The 12,843-nt window shown below is 42.4% G+C and overlaps 1 protein-coding gene across 2 annotated transcripts in view; it reads left to right on the top strand.

The window, feature by feature from the left end:
• The window catches only part of MBOAT4 (membrane bound O-acyltransferase domain containing 4), a 198,109-nt gene extending 187,392 nt beyond the window's left edge, over positions 1–10,717 (top strand). Inside the window, exons 3-4 of one of the 2 annotated variants that reach the window (XM_041751309.1) lie at positions 6,841–6,972; positions 9,235–10,717. In XM_041751309.1, the coding sequence (XP_041607243.1) occupies positions 6,887–6,972; positions 9,235–10,198 (1,050 nt within the window). In that variant the 5' untranslated portion in view covers positions 6,841–6,886 and the 3' untranslated portion in view covers positions 10,199–10,717. Of the gene's footprint in view, positions 1–6,840; positions 7,066–9,234 lie in introns of both variants that reach the window. The other variant, XM_041751308.1, reaches the window with a different exon arrangement.
• The last annotated feature ends 2,126 nt before the right edge of the window (positions 10,718–12,843 follow it).

Raw genomic sequence — 12,843 nt, 5'->3', positions numbered from 1 at the left:
CAGGTTTGCTCTTAAAGCCTTTTAACTGATTGGGTCAGGCCCACCCAGATTTTCTAGGGTAATCTCTCTTCTTTAAAGTCAACTGGTTATGAACTTTACTCACATCTATAAAATACCTTCAAAATGTCACTTAGGCTGGTGTTGGATTGAATAACTGGGAACCGTATTCTAGCTAAATTGATAGAAAAAATGACCACCACACTCAGAGAAACCGTCTCTAACCACCCAATCAGGTCGTTCTTGCTATATTGTTGGTTTTCTCCATGGAATAAGAAGAGGACCCCTCATTCAGGTGCCTGGTTGGCTCATTCAGTAGAGCATGAGACTCTTGATGTTGGGGTCTCAAGTTTGAGCCCCACATTGGGTATAGAGTTTACATAAGAAAAATGCAAGGATCCCTGGGTGGCTCAGCTGTTTAGCACCTGCCTTCAGCCCAGGCGTGGTCTTGGAGTCCTGGGATCAAATCCCACATTGGGCTCCCTGTATGGAGCCTGCTTCTCTGCCTATGTCTCTGCCTATGTCTCTGCCTCTCTGTCTCTCTCATGAATAAATAAAATCTTTTAAAAAAAGAAAAAGAAAAAAAAAAAGGACCATTCAGCTGCTGTAATTTTTTTATCTTATCTCCCCCAAAGACTAAGTTCCTTGAAAGTAGACACATAAATTTGTCACCACTCTTTACTCAATACTGACCACAGTACCTGAAACATAGTTGATACTCAAAAAAATTATTGAGGGCAGCCCTGGTGGCTCAGCGGTTTAGCGCCACCTTCAGCCCAGGGTGTGATCCTGGAAACCTGGGATCGAGTCCCACATCGGGCTCCCTGCATGGAGCCTGCTTCTCCCTCTGCCTGTGTCTCTGCCTCTCTCTCTCTCTCTCTGTATGTCTCTCATGAATAAATAAATAACATCTTAAAAAATTACTGAATAAATATATGGACAAATTTAGAACCATTATATGGTCCCCAAGCATATAAGCACTTACCCCTTTTCAAGCAATGTCTTTCTAAATTAATTTGAAAGACTTCTAAGGCATGTGTATTAGAGTTCTCCAGAGAAACAGAACCATGGGAGATTACACACGCACATTTATTTTAGGAGTTGGCTTATGTGATTATGGGAGCTAGCAAATCTGAAATTCATGGAAGCAGACCTATGGGCTGGAAATTCAGGGAAGAGTTGATTTTGTAGTCTCAAATCCAAAATCTACATGCTGGAAACTCAGGGTTTCTATGTCCCAATTTGGAGGTAGAATTGCTGCTTCTTTAGGAAACCTCAGTCTTTGTTCTTATGGACTCCCAACTGATTGGAAGCCTGAGTCGATACAATAATTAACCATGATAACATGTGGGAAGGACCATTTTATCAACATTAGGTACAGTGTCTAGAGCCTATAAGCTTTTTCGGGACCTACAAACTGAGACCTGAAAATAAAATGTACTGATTTCAGGGGTGCCTGGGTGGCACAGTCGTTAAGTGTCTGCCTTTGGCTAAAGCATGACCCTGGGGGCCTGGGATTGAACTCCATGTGGGGCTCCCTGCTCGGTGGGGAGTCTGTTTCTCCTTCTCCCTCTGCCTCTCCCCCCGCTCATGCATTCACGTTCTAATAAAATCTTTAAAAAAATGTGCTGATTCCAAAACACAAAAAGAAAACTACAAGTAGGACTTAATAAATATTTAAAACAAACACAAAAGGAGTAACTTTTTTCCCAACAAATTAACTGCAATTCAATTCTTCTGTACCTAACAATTATATTTCATGGGGGATGTGATTGCATTTTAATATGTTCAATATTATGTGAGCTTATTCATTGTTCTGTTGTCTAGATCTTTGTGCTACCTGTGGCGTGGAATAAGCCGTCCATCTGTTTGGAAACCTCCCTCCAGTGCCAATTTAAGCATTTCTGTTTCTCTTGCTTTTTAAAAAGGCCCTATCTTCGCAGATAATTGCTTCTTTATTTACCACTACTTGATACCCATGGTATACAGCCCCTGTAGTTCTTGGATGAAAGTATTCATTGCCATTTCCATCCCTCTAGTAGATGGAGAGCTGCTTGAAGGCAGGGGCCATGTCTTATTCATCTTTATATTCCTAGTGCCTGGCACCAATCTATCATAAAATGGTAGCCCAATAATGCTGCCATTTTTATTGTTATCCAATTGTTTTACTTTCAACTACAGTCATCAACCAGCTTTAGACTCCATGCTTTTACATACTTTATCTAATCTTCATAATGAACAGGCTTTATTATATCTCATTTAAAAAAAAGATTTTATTTATTTGAGAGAGAGGGAACGAGAGAATACAACTGAGGGCAGGGCAGAGGGAGAGGGAAGAAGTAGGCTCCCCACTGAGCAGGGAGCCTGATGTGGGAGTTCTGTCCCAGGACCCTGAGATCATGACCCCAGCCCAAGGCAGACATTTAACCGGCTGGTCCACCCAGATGCTCCTAATTTTTTTTTTTTTTAAGATTTTATTTGTTTATTCATGAGAGACACAGAGAGAGAGGTGGAGACATAGGCAGAGAGAGAAGCAGGGTCCCTGTGAGGAACCTGATGTGGGACTCAATCCCAGATCCCTGCGATCATGAAGGAAGAGGCTCAACCACTGAGCAACCCAGCCATCCTATTCCTAATTTTTTAATCAAGGAGTTCAGTGTCAGAAGAGATTTAGCTTAGAGTCCCTTAGTTAATAGGAGATTCTCTCTCTGCTTTTCCTTCTTTGCATAGCTATCTCTCACTAAGAGGTGGTCCTTGCTCTTAAGACGCTTTTGTATCAGGCTGTACTCTCCTGTCCTTTATTTAAGGCTGTTTGCTGTTGCATGTGTCTTCAGAGATGAAAAATGGCCAGTCAGGTACATCACTCTAATACTCTGGGCTCAGTAGATGGACTCTACTAGCCAAGAGATGACTTGTTTTTGTCTTGCTTCTAGGCAGTCTTTTGTATTTCTTGACCATGCTCTGGAGAAAAGCATCTCCTTAAATGTTCCTCTCTACACTTTACTTCCTTAAACCCTTTTAAAGTTTCATATGTATTTACTGAGTATAAAGCATATGCCCAGTACGGTTCTATATGCGGGGGACACAGCAATAAACAAAACAAAATTTCTCCCTTTTAGAGCTTACATTATAGCTGGGGACAGACCACAAACTAGTTGATAAATAGATACGTAAGAAGTGGTGATAGGTACTATGAAAAAAAAGAGAAAGAAATAGCAGAAGGAGGACAGCGATGGTTGGGAGGAGGAATCCTTCTGTTCTTTGAGAACCTGCCTCCCTTCCTCATGCTCATGTCCTTGCTCCCCTTTGCCAGCCGACCGGTTATCTGTTCACAACTGGAAAATAAGATTTTTCATGAGCTTAGTGAAGAAAATATGACAGTCAGATGACTGGAAAGGCAAACAACGCAGTATGTAAACTAAACAAAACGAGAACTTCTGAAAGCAATGTTTTCTGTACATTCTTAATATAATACCCAAATGTGTTTTGGTTTCTATAGTGCAGTTCCCTTTATCAGAAAGTCAACTTTTATACTGCTTCTTGCCAGCCCTTTTGTTTGCTCTGTACTCACCCAGGCTTCCTGAGCCATATAAAAAGATCAAAGAGAGCCTGTTTGAGGTTTCTCTTACAGAAAGGTACCTGTTAAGGACTCTGAAAAGGACAGTATCTTTGTTCCGGTTCATAATGGATTGGCTTCAGCTGTTTTTCCTCCATCCTGTATCACTTTATCAAGGGGCTGCTTTTCCTTTTGCACTTTTGTTTAATTATCTCTGCATTATGGATTCATTTTCCATCCATGCCAGGTAGGCTTAAGGACTAATTTTACTCTTACATTTATGAATACCATAGTAGATCAAAAAGCACGGATTGGGATGCAGACATGAAGATTCAATAATTAATTATATGGTTGTTTTTAAGTGATTATCACTATCACTGATTATTGATTGCTTGGTTATAAGTATCCCTGATAGAGTGAAATGGAACTGGAAATTGACATCATGACTGCATTGACTCAAAGTTTGGTAGGTTTACATTAAATGGGAAAAGGATAAAAATAAACTCTAGGGAGAGATAGATGTTGAGATGGTACAAGAATTCCTCAAACAGATACATCTATACCCCTACCATATGTCCTCCATATTCTTGAACAGTCCTAAGTTCATGGAATTTTATCATTTTCAACAAAATTAAATTTTGTTAAATATATAACTAAGTGATTTTAAAAATGCCTTTGTATGGTTTCTCAGAGAAATGGAATAAGTCAAAAAATATGTTAGATTAACTATATCTCAATCTGGGATTTAAAAATTATTGTCACTAGAGATTTGATAACTTGATTGAAATGATTTTTGTATAGCTAGTAGATTCTATACATGAGAGACAGTCCCCGTTTTAAAGACTTATTTTATTTTAGAGAGAGAGGGAGAGAGCAGGGAGGAGGGGCAGAGGGATAAGAAGAGAGAATTTTAAGCAGACACCCTGCTGAGCATGGAGCCCAAATTGGGGCTTGATCTCATGACCCCAGATCAAACATGACCTGGAACCAAGAGTCAGATGCTCAATGGACTGTGCCACCCAGGCGCTCCAAGATAGTCTCTGTTTTTAAAGAAGTTTGCGGAATATCCTTTTGTAAAGTGAAAATCCATTGCCAGAAGGCTACCTCCTAATAATTCACTTGTTTTAGAAAATTTTTTTTTAAAAAAGATTTTATTTATCTACTGATTAGATACAAAGAGAGAGAGGCAGAGACATAGGCAGAGGGAGAACCAGGCTCCCTGTAGGGAACCTGATGTGGGACTCAATCCTAGGACTCCGGGATCATGACCTTAGCTAAAGGCAGACGCTCAACCACTGAGCTACCCAGACATCCCAGAAATTAACATTTTAATACATTGGGGGTTTTAAGTAAAATCTAGCTGTATCTAATAATCAGTTAGAATTTCTGAATTTGGTATGTTATTACATACACAATCTGTAGTATGTTACTACAAGTTCACAACTGGTCAATAGCCTTTCCTTCATTTAGGAGATGGGAGGGTGGTTGTAAAAAAGTTTCCTATTGAGAAAGAATCACAAACAATAAAGCAAAACAAGTGCAAAAACAAAAGTTCACTCCCAGAGGGTTAAGATTTCTGGCTTTGGAGTCAGCCTGATAGGTCCTGGGTCCCTCCCTTCCTGAGTGTCCTTGTGTGTGTGAATAAATTCTCTCCAAGTTGATCTGTGAAATGGAAATAATAATGCCTATGTCATGAGGGTATTTTAAGGATAAATAAAGATATTTCTTAGAAAGGGATTATTAGCACAATGCCTAGAATAAAATAAGCACTCAACATACCATGTAGCCTACATTGTACATGTGTAAACATTTTAATGTTTACAAAGCCTTAGGGCAGTTGCTACTTCCAGCTTCCACTTCTGCTGTGTAAGAAATACGTGTACCCCTTATTTTTCCATGGCAGGGAGGTGAAGGTTTGGCCCACAGCATTGATTGGGGTGGGTTAACTCAAAGAGAAGCACAGAAATGGCCCCCGCCTTGTGTGATAGAGCTTCTCACATTGGAGAGCCTACCAGTCCCTCCCAAGAATGACACTCTCACCACTGTGTGTGTGTCACTGTGCCACGGAGCCATGGAGTATACCCAGTGATGGTCAACAAAACATAGGCCTCTTTGACTCAATTTTCCTATCCCTGAGTAGTCACTACCTATTTTCACACCTTTTCATTCAGATTTATTAATTTGGTACCAATTAAAACAAACAGGGGCACCTGGCTGACCCATTTGGGAGAGCCTATGACTCTTAATCTCAGGTCATGAGTTTGAGCCCCATGTCAGGTGTAGTGATTACTAAAAACAAAAACAAAAACAAAACAGCAAACTTTGTAAAACCAGCCAACCAACCAACCTCCATATACTATGGAAAGAACTGAGTCCTTATAATGTGAAATCCCCCAGGTCTCTGCACATTCTCAGGTCATCTACCAGCTTCCGAGGGAGGCAGTTTCCACAAACAACATTAAAAAAACCCACCAACTCATACGATCTTAAAGTGCAGTCAAAAGGGTGAAGAGCATCTATAAAGATTTTCTAACTGAGTTTTCAAACACTTAGAGAGTGGCATGGCGTCACCTTTCCCACTGTCTGTGGAATGGTTCAGGGCAATGTAACCCAGCAAAAAAAGGGAAGAGCCTCATCTCGATGAAGTGATGTCTAGAGAGCTTTCCTAGATCCTCAGCTGGCTAGGTTCACAACACTTTTCATTCAGGCAATAAGCCACTAGATTTTTAAGATATCCCCACCAGGAAACCTTCTGGAGCTGTGACCCACAGGATTATCAGGGGCAGGTATTGTTCCCACTTGAGTGGCGGACATCAAAGAGAGGTTCACAGGATCACTAAGGTGGGAATCAAAATTTGTCTCCTGAGAGGGGCGCCTGGGTGACTCAGTTGGTTAAGTGTCTGCCGTCAGCTCAGGTCATGATCCTGGGGTCCTGGGATCGAGCCCCTCATTGAGCTCCCTGCTCAGTGGGAAGTCTGCTTGTCCCTCTCCCCTTGCTCCTCCCCCTGCTCATGCTCTCTCTCTCTCTCTGTCAAATAAATAAATAAATAAATAAATAAGATCTTTAAAAAAAATTATCTCCTGAGATAGTCATTTCGAATGGACTCTGGCTTTTTCTCCCTTGGTTCTTTCCTTCAGAAAAACAAAAAGACTTTGGGGTGATAACAGTATGGCTTCTTTAGGTGCTACATGGGGCTTAGCTCCTTTGGAGTATCCAGAATGATATCGGGAGTGACTCATTTGTCACACCATTCCAAATCAGTCTCACACATGTCCTTTTCTTTCAGATACCTCTTTCTCCTGGCTGGGGGGGCCGCCCTGGCCTTGGCTGCTATGGGTCCCTTTGCTGTGCTGGTCTTCATCCCTGCTCTGTGTGCCACGGTTCTGATTTGCTCGCTGGGCCCACAGGATGTCCACAGGTGGGCTTTCCTCTTTCAGATGGGCTGGCAGACGCTGTGTCACCTGGGGCTGCACTATACTGAGTATTATCTGCAAGAACGTCCTTCCGTGAGGTAAAGCAGCCTGTTCATTTGGCTATACGAAAGCAACCAAGGCTTAGCTTGCACCATGGTGGAGGTGGAAAGAACTTGGGTATTGAGTTTAAATTCAAATTCTTGCCCATTTGAGTGGTGCAACCTTAAGCAAGTCATTTAACCTCTCAGCCTCAATTTCTTTTCGTAAAAAAAAATAATGTGTGTGCATGTGTATATGTATATGTATGTGTGTGTGTGTGTGTGACAATAGCTGTCTTGCAAGACTCATGTTCGAGATAATATAAGTGTAATTATATGACTATAAATAACTACCACGTGTTGCCTGTGTAGCACAGTGTCTTGCACTTAGCTTTAGTTATCGTTGTGCCTGAAAAAGGCGCTGAAGCAGGAGTCCCAGTGCCCACAGATGAGGCCTGCCTGGAGGTGACTAAGCACAGTTTGCTCAGCTCAGAGTGGGTGGTTTGGACACACAGCCAGTAGCTCTCCTCCCCGTTAGCAGGACCAGGAAGGACCACTGTAAACCTTTGCTGCCTTCCCATGGAAGTTGCTGAGCAAGAGCTTTGCTTTCATTGAGACTCAGCTATTCCAGTCTCCCAGAGGAAGGGTGGTTACCCAGTCTAGGAAAGAGAACGAGACACTAATTATAGTCTAGAGAAGTGTTTTCATAAGTTGGTGACATCACCAAGGTAGGGGAAATCAGGTATCTCTGCAATCTTGGGGCCTGTGGTCAGTGGCTTCCTCTGTTATCACAAGTGGTTGTGGGTACATGGTCACTCAGAGAACAAGGGCTGAGACCTGTTGAGGCGGGTCACCTCTCTGATTTCTGTTTGCCACTGGTTTACTCATTTTGTCATCCTTACCACAGCCGGAATTCTTTTATCTTCATCATTTTACCAGAGGCTTTAGGGTTTGCTTCTTGGAAGAAGAGGCAAGATGGCAAGTGGGTAGGGAGTGGGGATTACTAACTAGGGTGTGGTGAATTAGGATTTCTGTAGGAAGCTGGGACCTGATAGGGGCCAGAGGAGCAAGTTGAACAGGATCTGGCCACTGGGAAGAGGGCTGAGCCAGAGCTAAAATGGGAAGATGGATTAGTTTGCTCTGGCTGTCTTAACAAAGTACCGAAGACCAGGTGGCTCACACAACAGAAATTTACTTCCTCTGGAGCCTGGAAGTTCGAGGTCAAGGTGTTGGCAGGTTCACCTTCTTCCGAGGTCTTTCTCCTTGGCTTGTAGACAGCTGTCTTTCCCTGTGTCCTCATCTGGATTTCTCTCTGCGTGTGTCTGTGTCCTAATCCCCTCTTCTTATAAGGACACCAGTCATATATGATTAGGGTTTACCCCAGTGACCTCATTTTAACTTCATCATCCTATCTCCAAATACAGTCATATTCTGAGGTACTGGGGGTTATGGCTTCAATATATGAATTTGGAGGGGAACACATTCAGCCCATGACAGCAGGTGTACAAACAAGGGTTGGTGGCGTTTGGAGGCTACCTTGCTCACTGCTTGGATAAGTCAGGTGAGGAGATGAGTTGTCCTCAGACTCACAGAAACAGCAGCAGGTGGGAAACAGTGCAATTTTCTCTCCACAGGGGAGCATTCCTGATTGTAGAAGGCATCTTATAATTTTCATTAATTTTCTCCATAATAGCCTTGCCAGCAGGATCTTCTCTACCTTGTGACACTGAAGTAGAAGCAGTTCAGGTGATTGGTTAAGAACACAACTCAAACTGCTAATGACTCAGTGCACACCCTGAACCCCTAGCTTGACTCACTGTTCCTGAGCACAGATCCCAAAGCCTGCAGAATCTTACTATCAGGGACTGGTTCATATTTAAAATCTTCATCTTCTTAGAGTCCCTTCAGTAATAAATTTTTGTTTCTTCTATGGCAAATTTCTCCCGGGTCTCTGATCCTAATCTGTATAAGCCACTATTAGGAATATTAGAATATTTCCCCATAATATTCCTTGTCATTTTTTTAGTTGCCTGACTAATGATTTATCTTTTGATCCTGACCAGAGTAGCCTGTGGTCTGAATTACTCCAAGAGTCTTTGTGGGGACACTGCAGGGCAGGACATCGGTCTTCATTGTTCAGAGCTATTTGCTGTGGGGTCATGTGGGAGGGATTGGAATGGGATGAAAGGAATATGGAACATTTTTACATTTTAAATAAATCTCTTTCAGGTTCTGCATCACTCTTTCTTCCCTCATGCTCTTGACCCAGAGGGTCACATCCCTCTCTCTGGACATTTCTGAGGGAAAAGTGGAGGGAGCATCAAGAGGCCTCAGGGACAGAAGCTCTCTGTCTGAGCATCTGTGTAAGGCACTCCCCTATTTCAGCTACTTGCTTTTTTTCCCGGCTCTTCTAGGAGGCCCCCTGTGTTCCTTCCAGAAATTTCAGGCTTGCGTTCAAAGGTCCAGGAATTTGTGTCCCAGGCGCTCTGTCTGGGTTCTTCCCTGGAAGGGTCTGCAGATGCTGGGCCTCGAGTGCCTAAAGGTAATCCTGAGGAAGGTGCTGACTGCAGGAGCAGGTCTGACCCACTGCCAGCAGCTCCAGTGCATCTTTGTCATGTGGTCCACAGCCGGGCTCTTCAAACTCACCTACTACTCCTGCTGGATCCTGGATGACGCCCTCCTCCATGCAGCGGGCTTTGGACCTGGGTTTGGTCAGAGCCCTGGTGAGGAGGGATCCATCTCCGATGCGGACATCTGGACACTGGAAACAACCCACAGGATATCCCTGTTCACGAGAAAGTGGAACCAAAGCACAGCACGGTGGCTCAGACGCCTGGTATTCCAGCAGGGCGGGGCCTGGCCACTGCTGCAGACATTCGCCTTCTCCGCCTGGTGGCATGGACTCCATCCAGGACAGGTGTTTGGTTTCCTCTGCTGGGCTCTGATGGTGGAAGCTGATTACCTGATTCACACCTTTGCCAGCTTGTTTATCAGATCCTGGCCGATGCAGCTGTTCTATAGAGCTCTCACCTGGGCCCACGCCCAGCTCATCATTGCTTATATCATGCTGGCCGTGGAGGTCAGGAGCCTCTCCTCTCTCTGGTTGCTGTGTAATTCTTACAATAGTGTCTTCCCCATGGTGTATTGTATTTTGCTTTTTCTATTAGGAAAGAGGAAGCATACATTTAACTGATATCTTTCCCCAGCCTTCCTCTTATACATCCATGAAACAGGGTTTAGAAAGTTCTAGATGGTGTGTTCATGATGCATATGCTTGGACTTTTCCATACTAGGGTTTTTCTTTCAAGTATTGGATGTATACACCTGATGTCTGCCCATAGATATTTGTATGTCTACTTTAACAAGCTATTATACTGGTACTGAAGATTTAAGAAAAAAAGAAAAAGACAAAGACATGGTTTCTTCCCTTGGGACTTCCCTTAGGACTTAGTTTAGGTGTGGAAGCAAAGTAAAGTGATAAAAACATAAGGTACTATGAGCCAAATGGCACACCCAAATACACACATGGACACCCAAATATTGAATGTCCAACAGGTCCATTTGATCCTGGACTGTGAGTTTAGAAAGACAAAAACAAAAACCTAAATCAGGGGCATGTGGGCTCACTCAGTAAAACGTGTGACTCTTGATCTTGGGGTCATGAGTTCTATCCCCGTTTTGGGTGTAGAGATGACTTAAAAAACCATCTCAATTGGGATGCCTGGGTGGCTCAGTGTCTGATTCTCTGCCTTTGGTTCAGATCGTCATCCTGGGGAACCTGGGATCAAGTCCTGCATTGGGCTCCCAAGAGGGAGCCTGCTTCTCCCTCTACCTATGTCTCTGCCTCTCTCTGTCTCTCTCTCTCTCTCTGTGTGTGTGTCTCTCATGAATAAATAAATAAAACCTTAAAAAAAAAAACCTCTAAATCTTATCATTGTATAACGTAACAAAGAGAGTTTGTTACATGAACTCATGTTCACATAACAAAGAGACTCATCCTCATCCACAAGTAATTTGAAAAATTTGGTCTCAAAATGGAAAGGCTGCTATTATCTCAGAATATGTTAATAAACTGAAAATCTGGCTGACACATGATAACTGCTTCCATAATAACTGCTTTGCACAAAACTGACCCATGAAACATGTCACACAAAGAGGCCAAGAACATGAAGTAAGCCCTATTTTCGTACAGCTTTGAGGGTCTGGTTCTCTTTTCTTGGCATAGTCTAGATAACTCTGTTTCTTCCTCTATTAGGACCCCAAGAGAAAGCTGTCAAGACCACTAAGTGGTAGTGAAGTCGTGTCATTTCATGGCCGCTTTCACAGTGCATCTGTGGGCCAACCGGCCTGTTACATAATTACAGTTTTTCTTTAAATTGACTTTAACTCAGCTTACTTTTAAAAACTTATTCTATTTCTAAGCAATGGCATTGGAGAGAATTCAGTTTACTGTATTAACTATATTTTATTCTCAGACTCCCTAAAAGAAATATGTACAAAATGTTTGTGTCCCACTTAAAATCATCCACTCACCCCATCTATCCCACCATAGGAAGCATTATACAAGCATCTAAGCTTCCAAAACCAACCATTTGCATTCTTTTCAAAATATAAAATTGCAAGTGAGCTTCTAATCTTTAAAACCTGACAAAGATAATACTAAGAAGTTGTACATCACTTAGAATATTTTGTCAATACTATTCACTAACATGAAGGCAAACAAACAACCCAATCTTCACACACAGAACATACCACAACAGTGAGGGCCTTGAACGGATGGCATGAATTTGTAGTGGCCTTCGCTGGAATGGTTCTGTACTTTCTCTCACCACACTCAATAGCCTAGAGGAGATAACATGGACAAACAGGGTTTTCCAGGGTTGGGGATGGTCAAGGTTAAACAGTCGCTAGCCAACGGGATGTTAAAGCAATCTAAGACCATTATAAGCACTGGAAGGACATCGTTAGTATCCAACCCAGAGGGGCACCCGGGATGGTGGCAGTGGTGTTACAGTTTGGGAGGAAAGATAAAATATTGTTTCAGCATGATTGATCATAAAAAATGGTCAGGATTAGAAATGGTTAAGCAAATTATGATGGACTATGATAGAGCTATTAAAAATCACTTCTTCTGCGGAGCTAGCCATGTAGATGTATCTGTTCAGTTTATGAAAATCCTTCAAACTATACACTTATGTACAAGTTTCTGAGTGTATATTACACTTCATTAATTTTCTTATGTGAACGCTTTTATTGATTAGGAAAATGCTTATGACAGAATGTTTTAAAGGTAGTCGTGGGGCACCAGGGTGGCTTAGTTGGTTAAGCCCTCCATCAGGCTCTGTGCTGGGTGTGGAGCCTGCTTAAGAAATTCTCTTTTTCCCTCTTCCTCTGCCCCTTCCCTACTTCTCTTCTTCTCTAAAATTTTTTTTCAAAATAAAAGTAGTTAATAAAATATTTTATAGTGCAGTTTGGTCTCCAAATCTATCTCCTCATTGATGGCCAGGGGTAATTTCTCCTCCTCTGGTTAAAACCAGGACATCAAAAAATAAATAAATAAATAAAACCAGGACATCTACTTCCTTCCTTTTCTATTGGCATCCTACAGAAGTGTTTCGTTTATACTGGACAGTTTAAAGAACAATGTGATGTGAAGGTATTAACTAAGGAAAAAAAGTCACAGCCAGAGATTTAGACCCAGGGGCCATCTGTCTGCACAGAAGAGATCCCAGGATCCAAGAGCAGACAACAGAGAATGTATCTTCTTTCAATCTTCATTTCCTTTGTTAGGACTTAATTTTTGAGTCCCTGACTCCTGTCCCAGCTGCTCCCTCAACA

This window comes from Vulpes lagopus, chromosome 4 (genome assembly GCF_018345385.1).
Source record: "Vulpes lagopus strain Blue_001 chromosome 4, ASM1834538v1, whole genome shotgun sequence".
Lineage (NCBI taxonomy): Eukaryota > Metazoa > Chordata > Mammalia > Carnivora > Canidae > Vulpes > Vulpes lagopus.
This window is presented reverse-complemented; position numbering and strand designations above follow the sequence as displayed.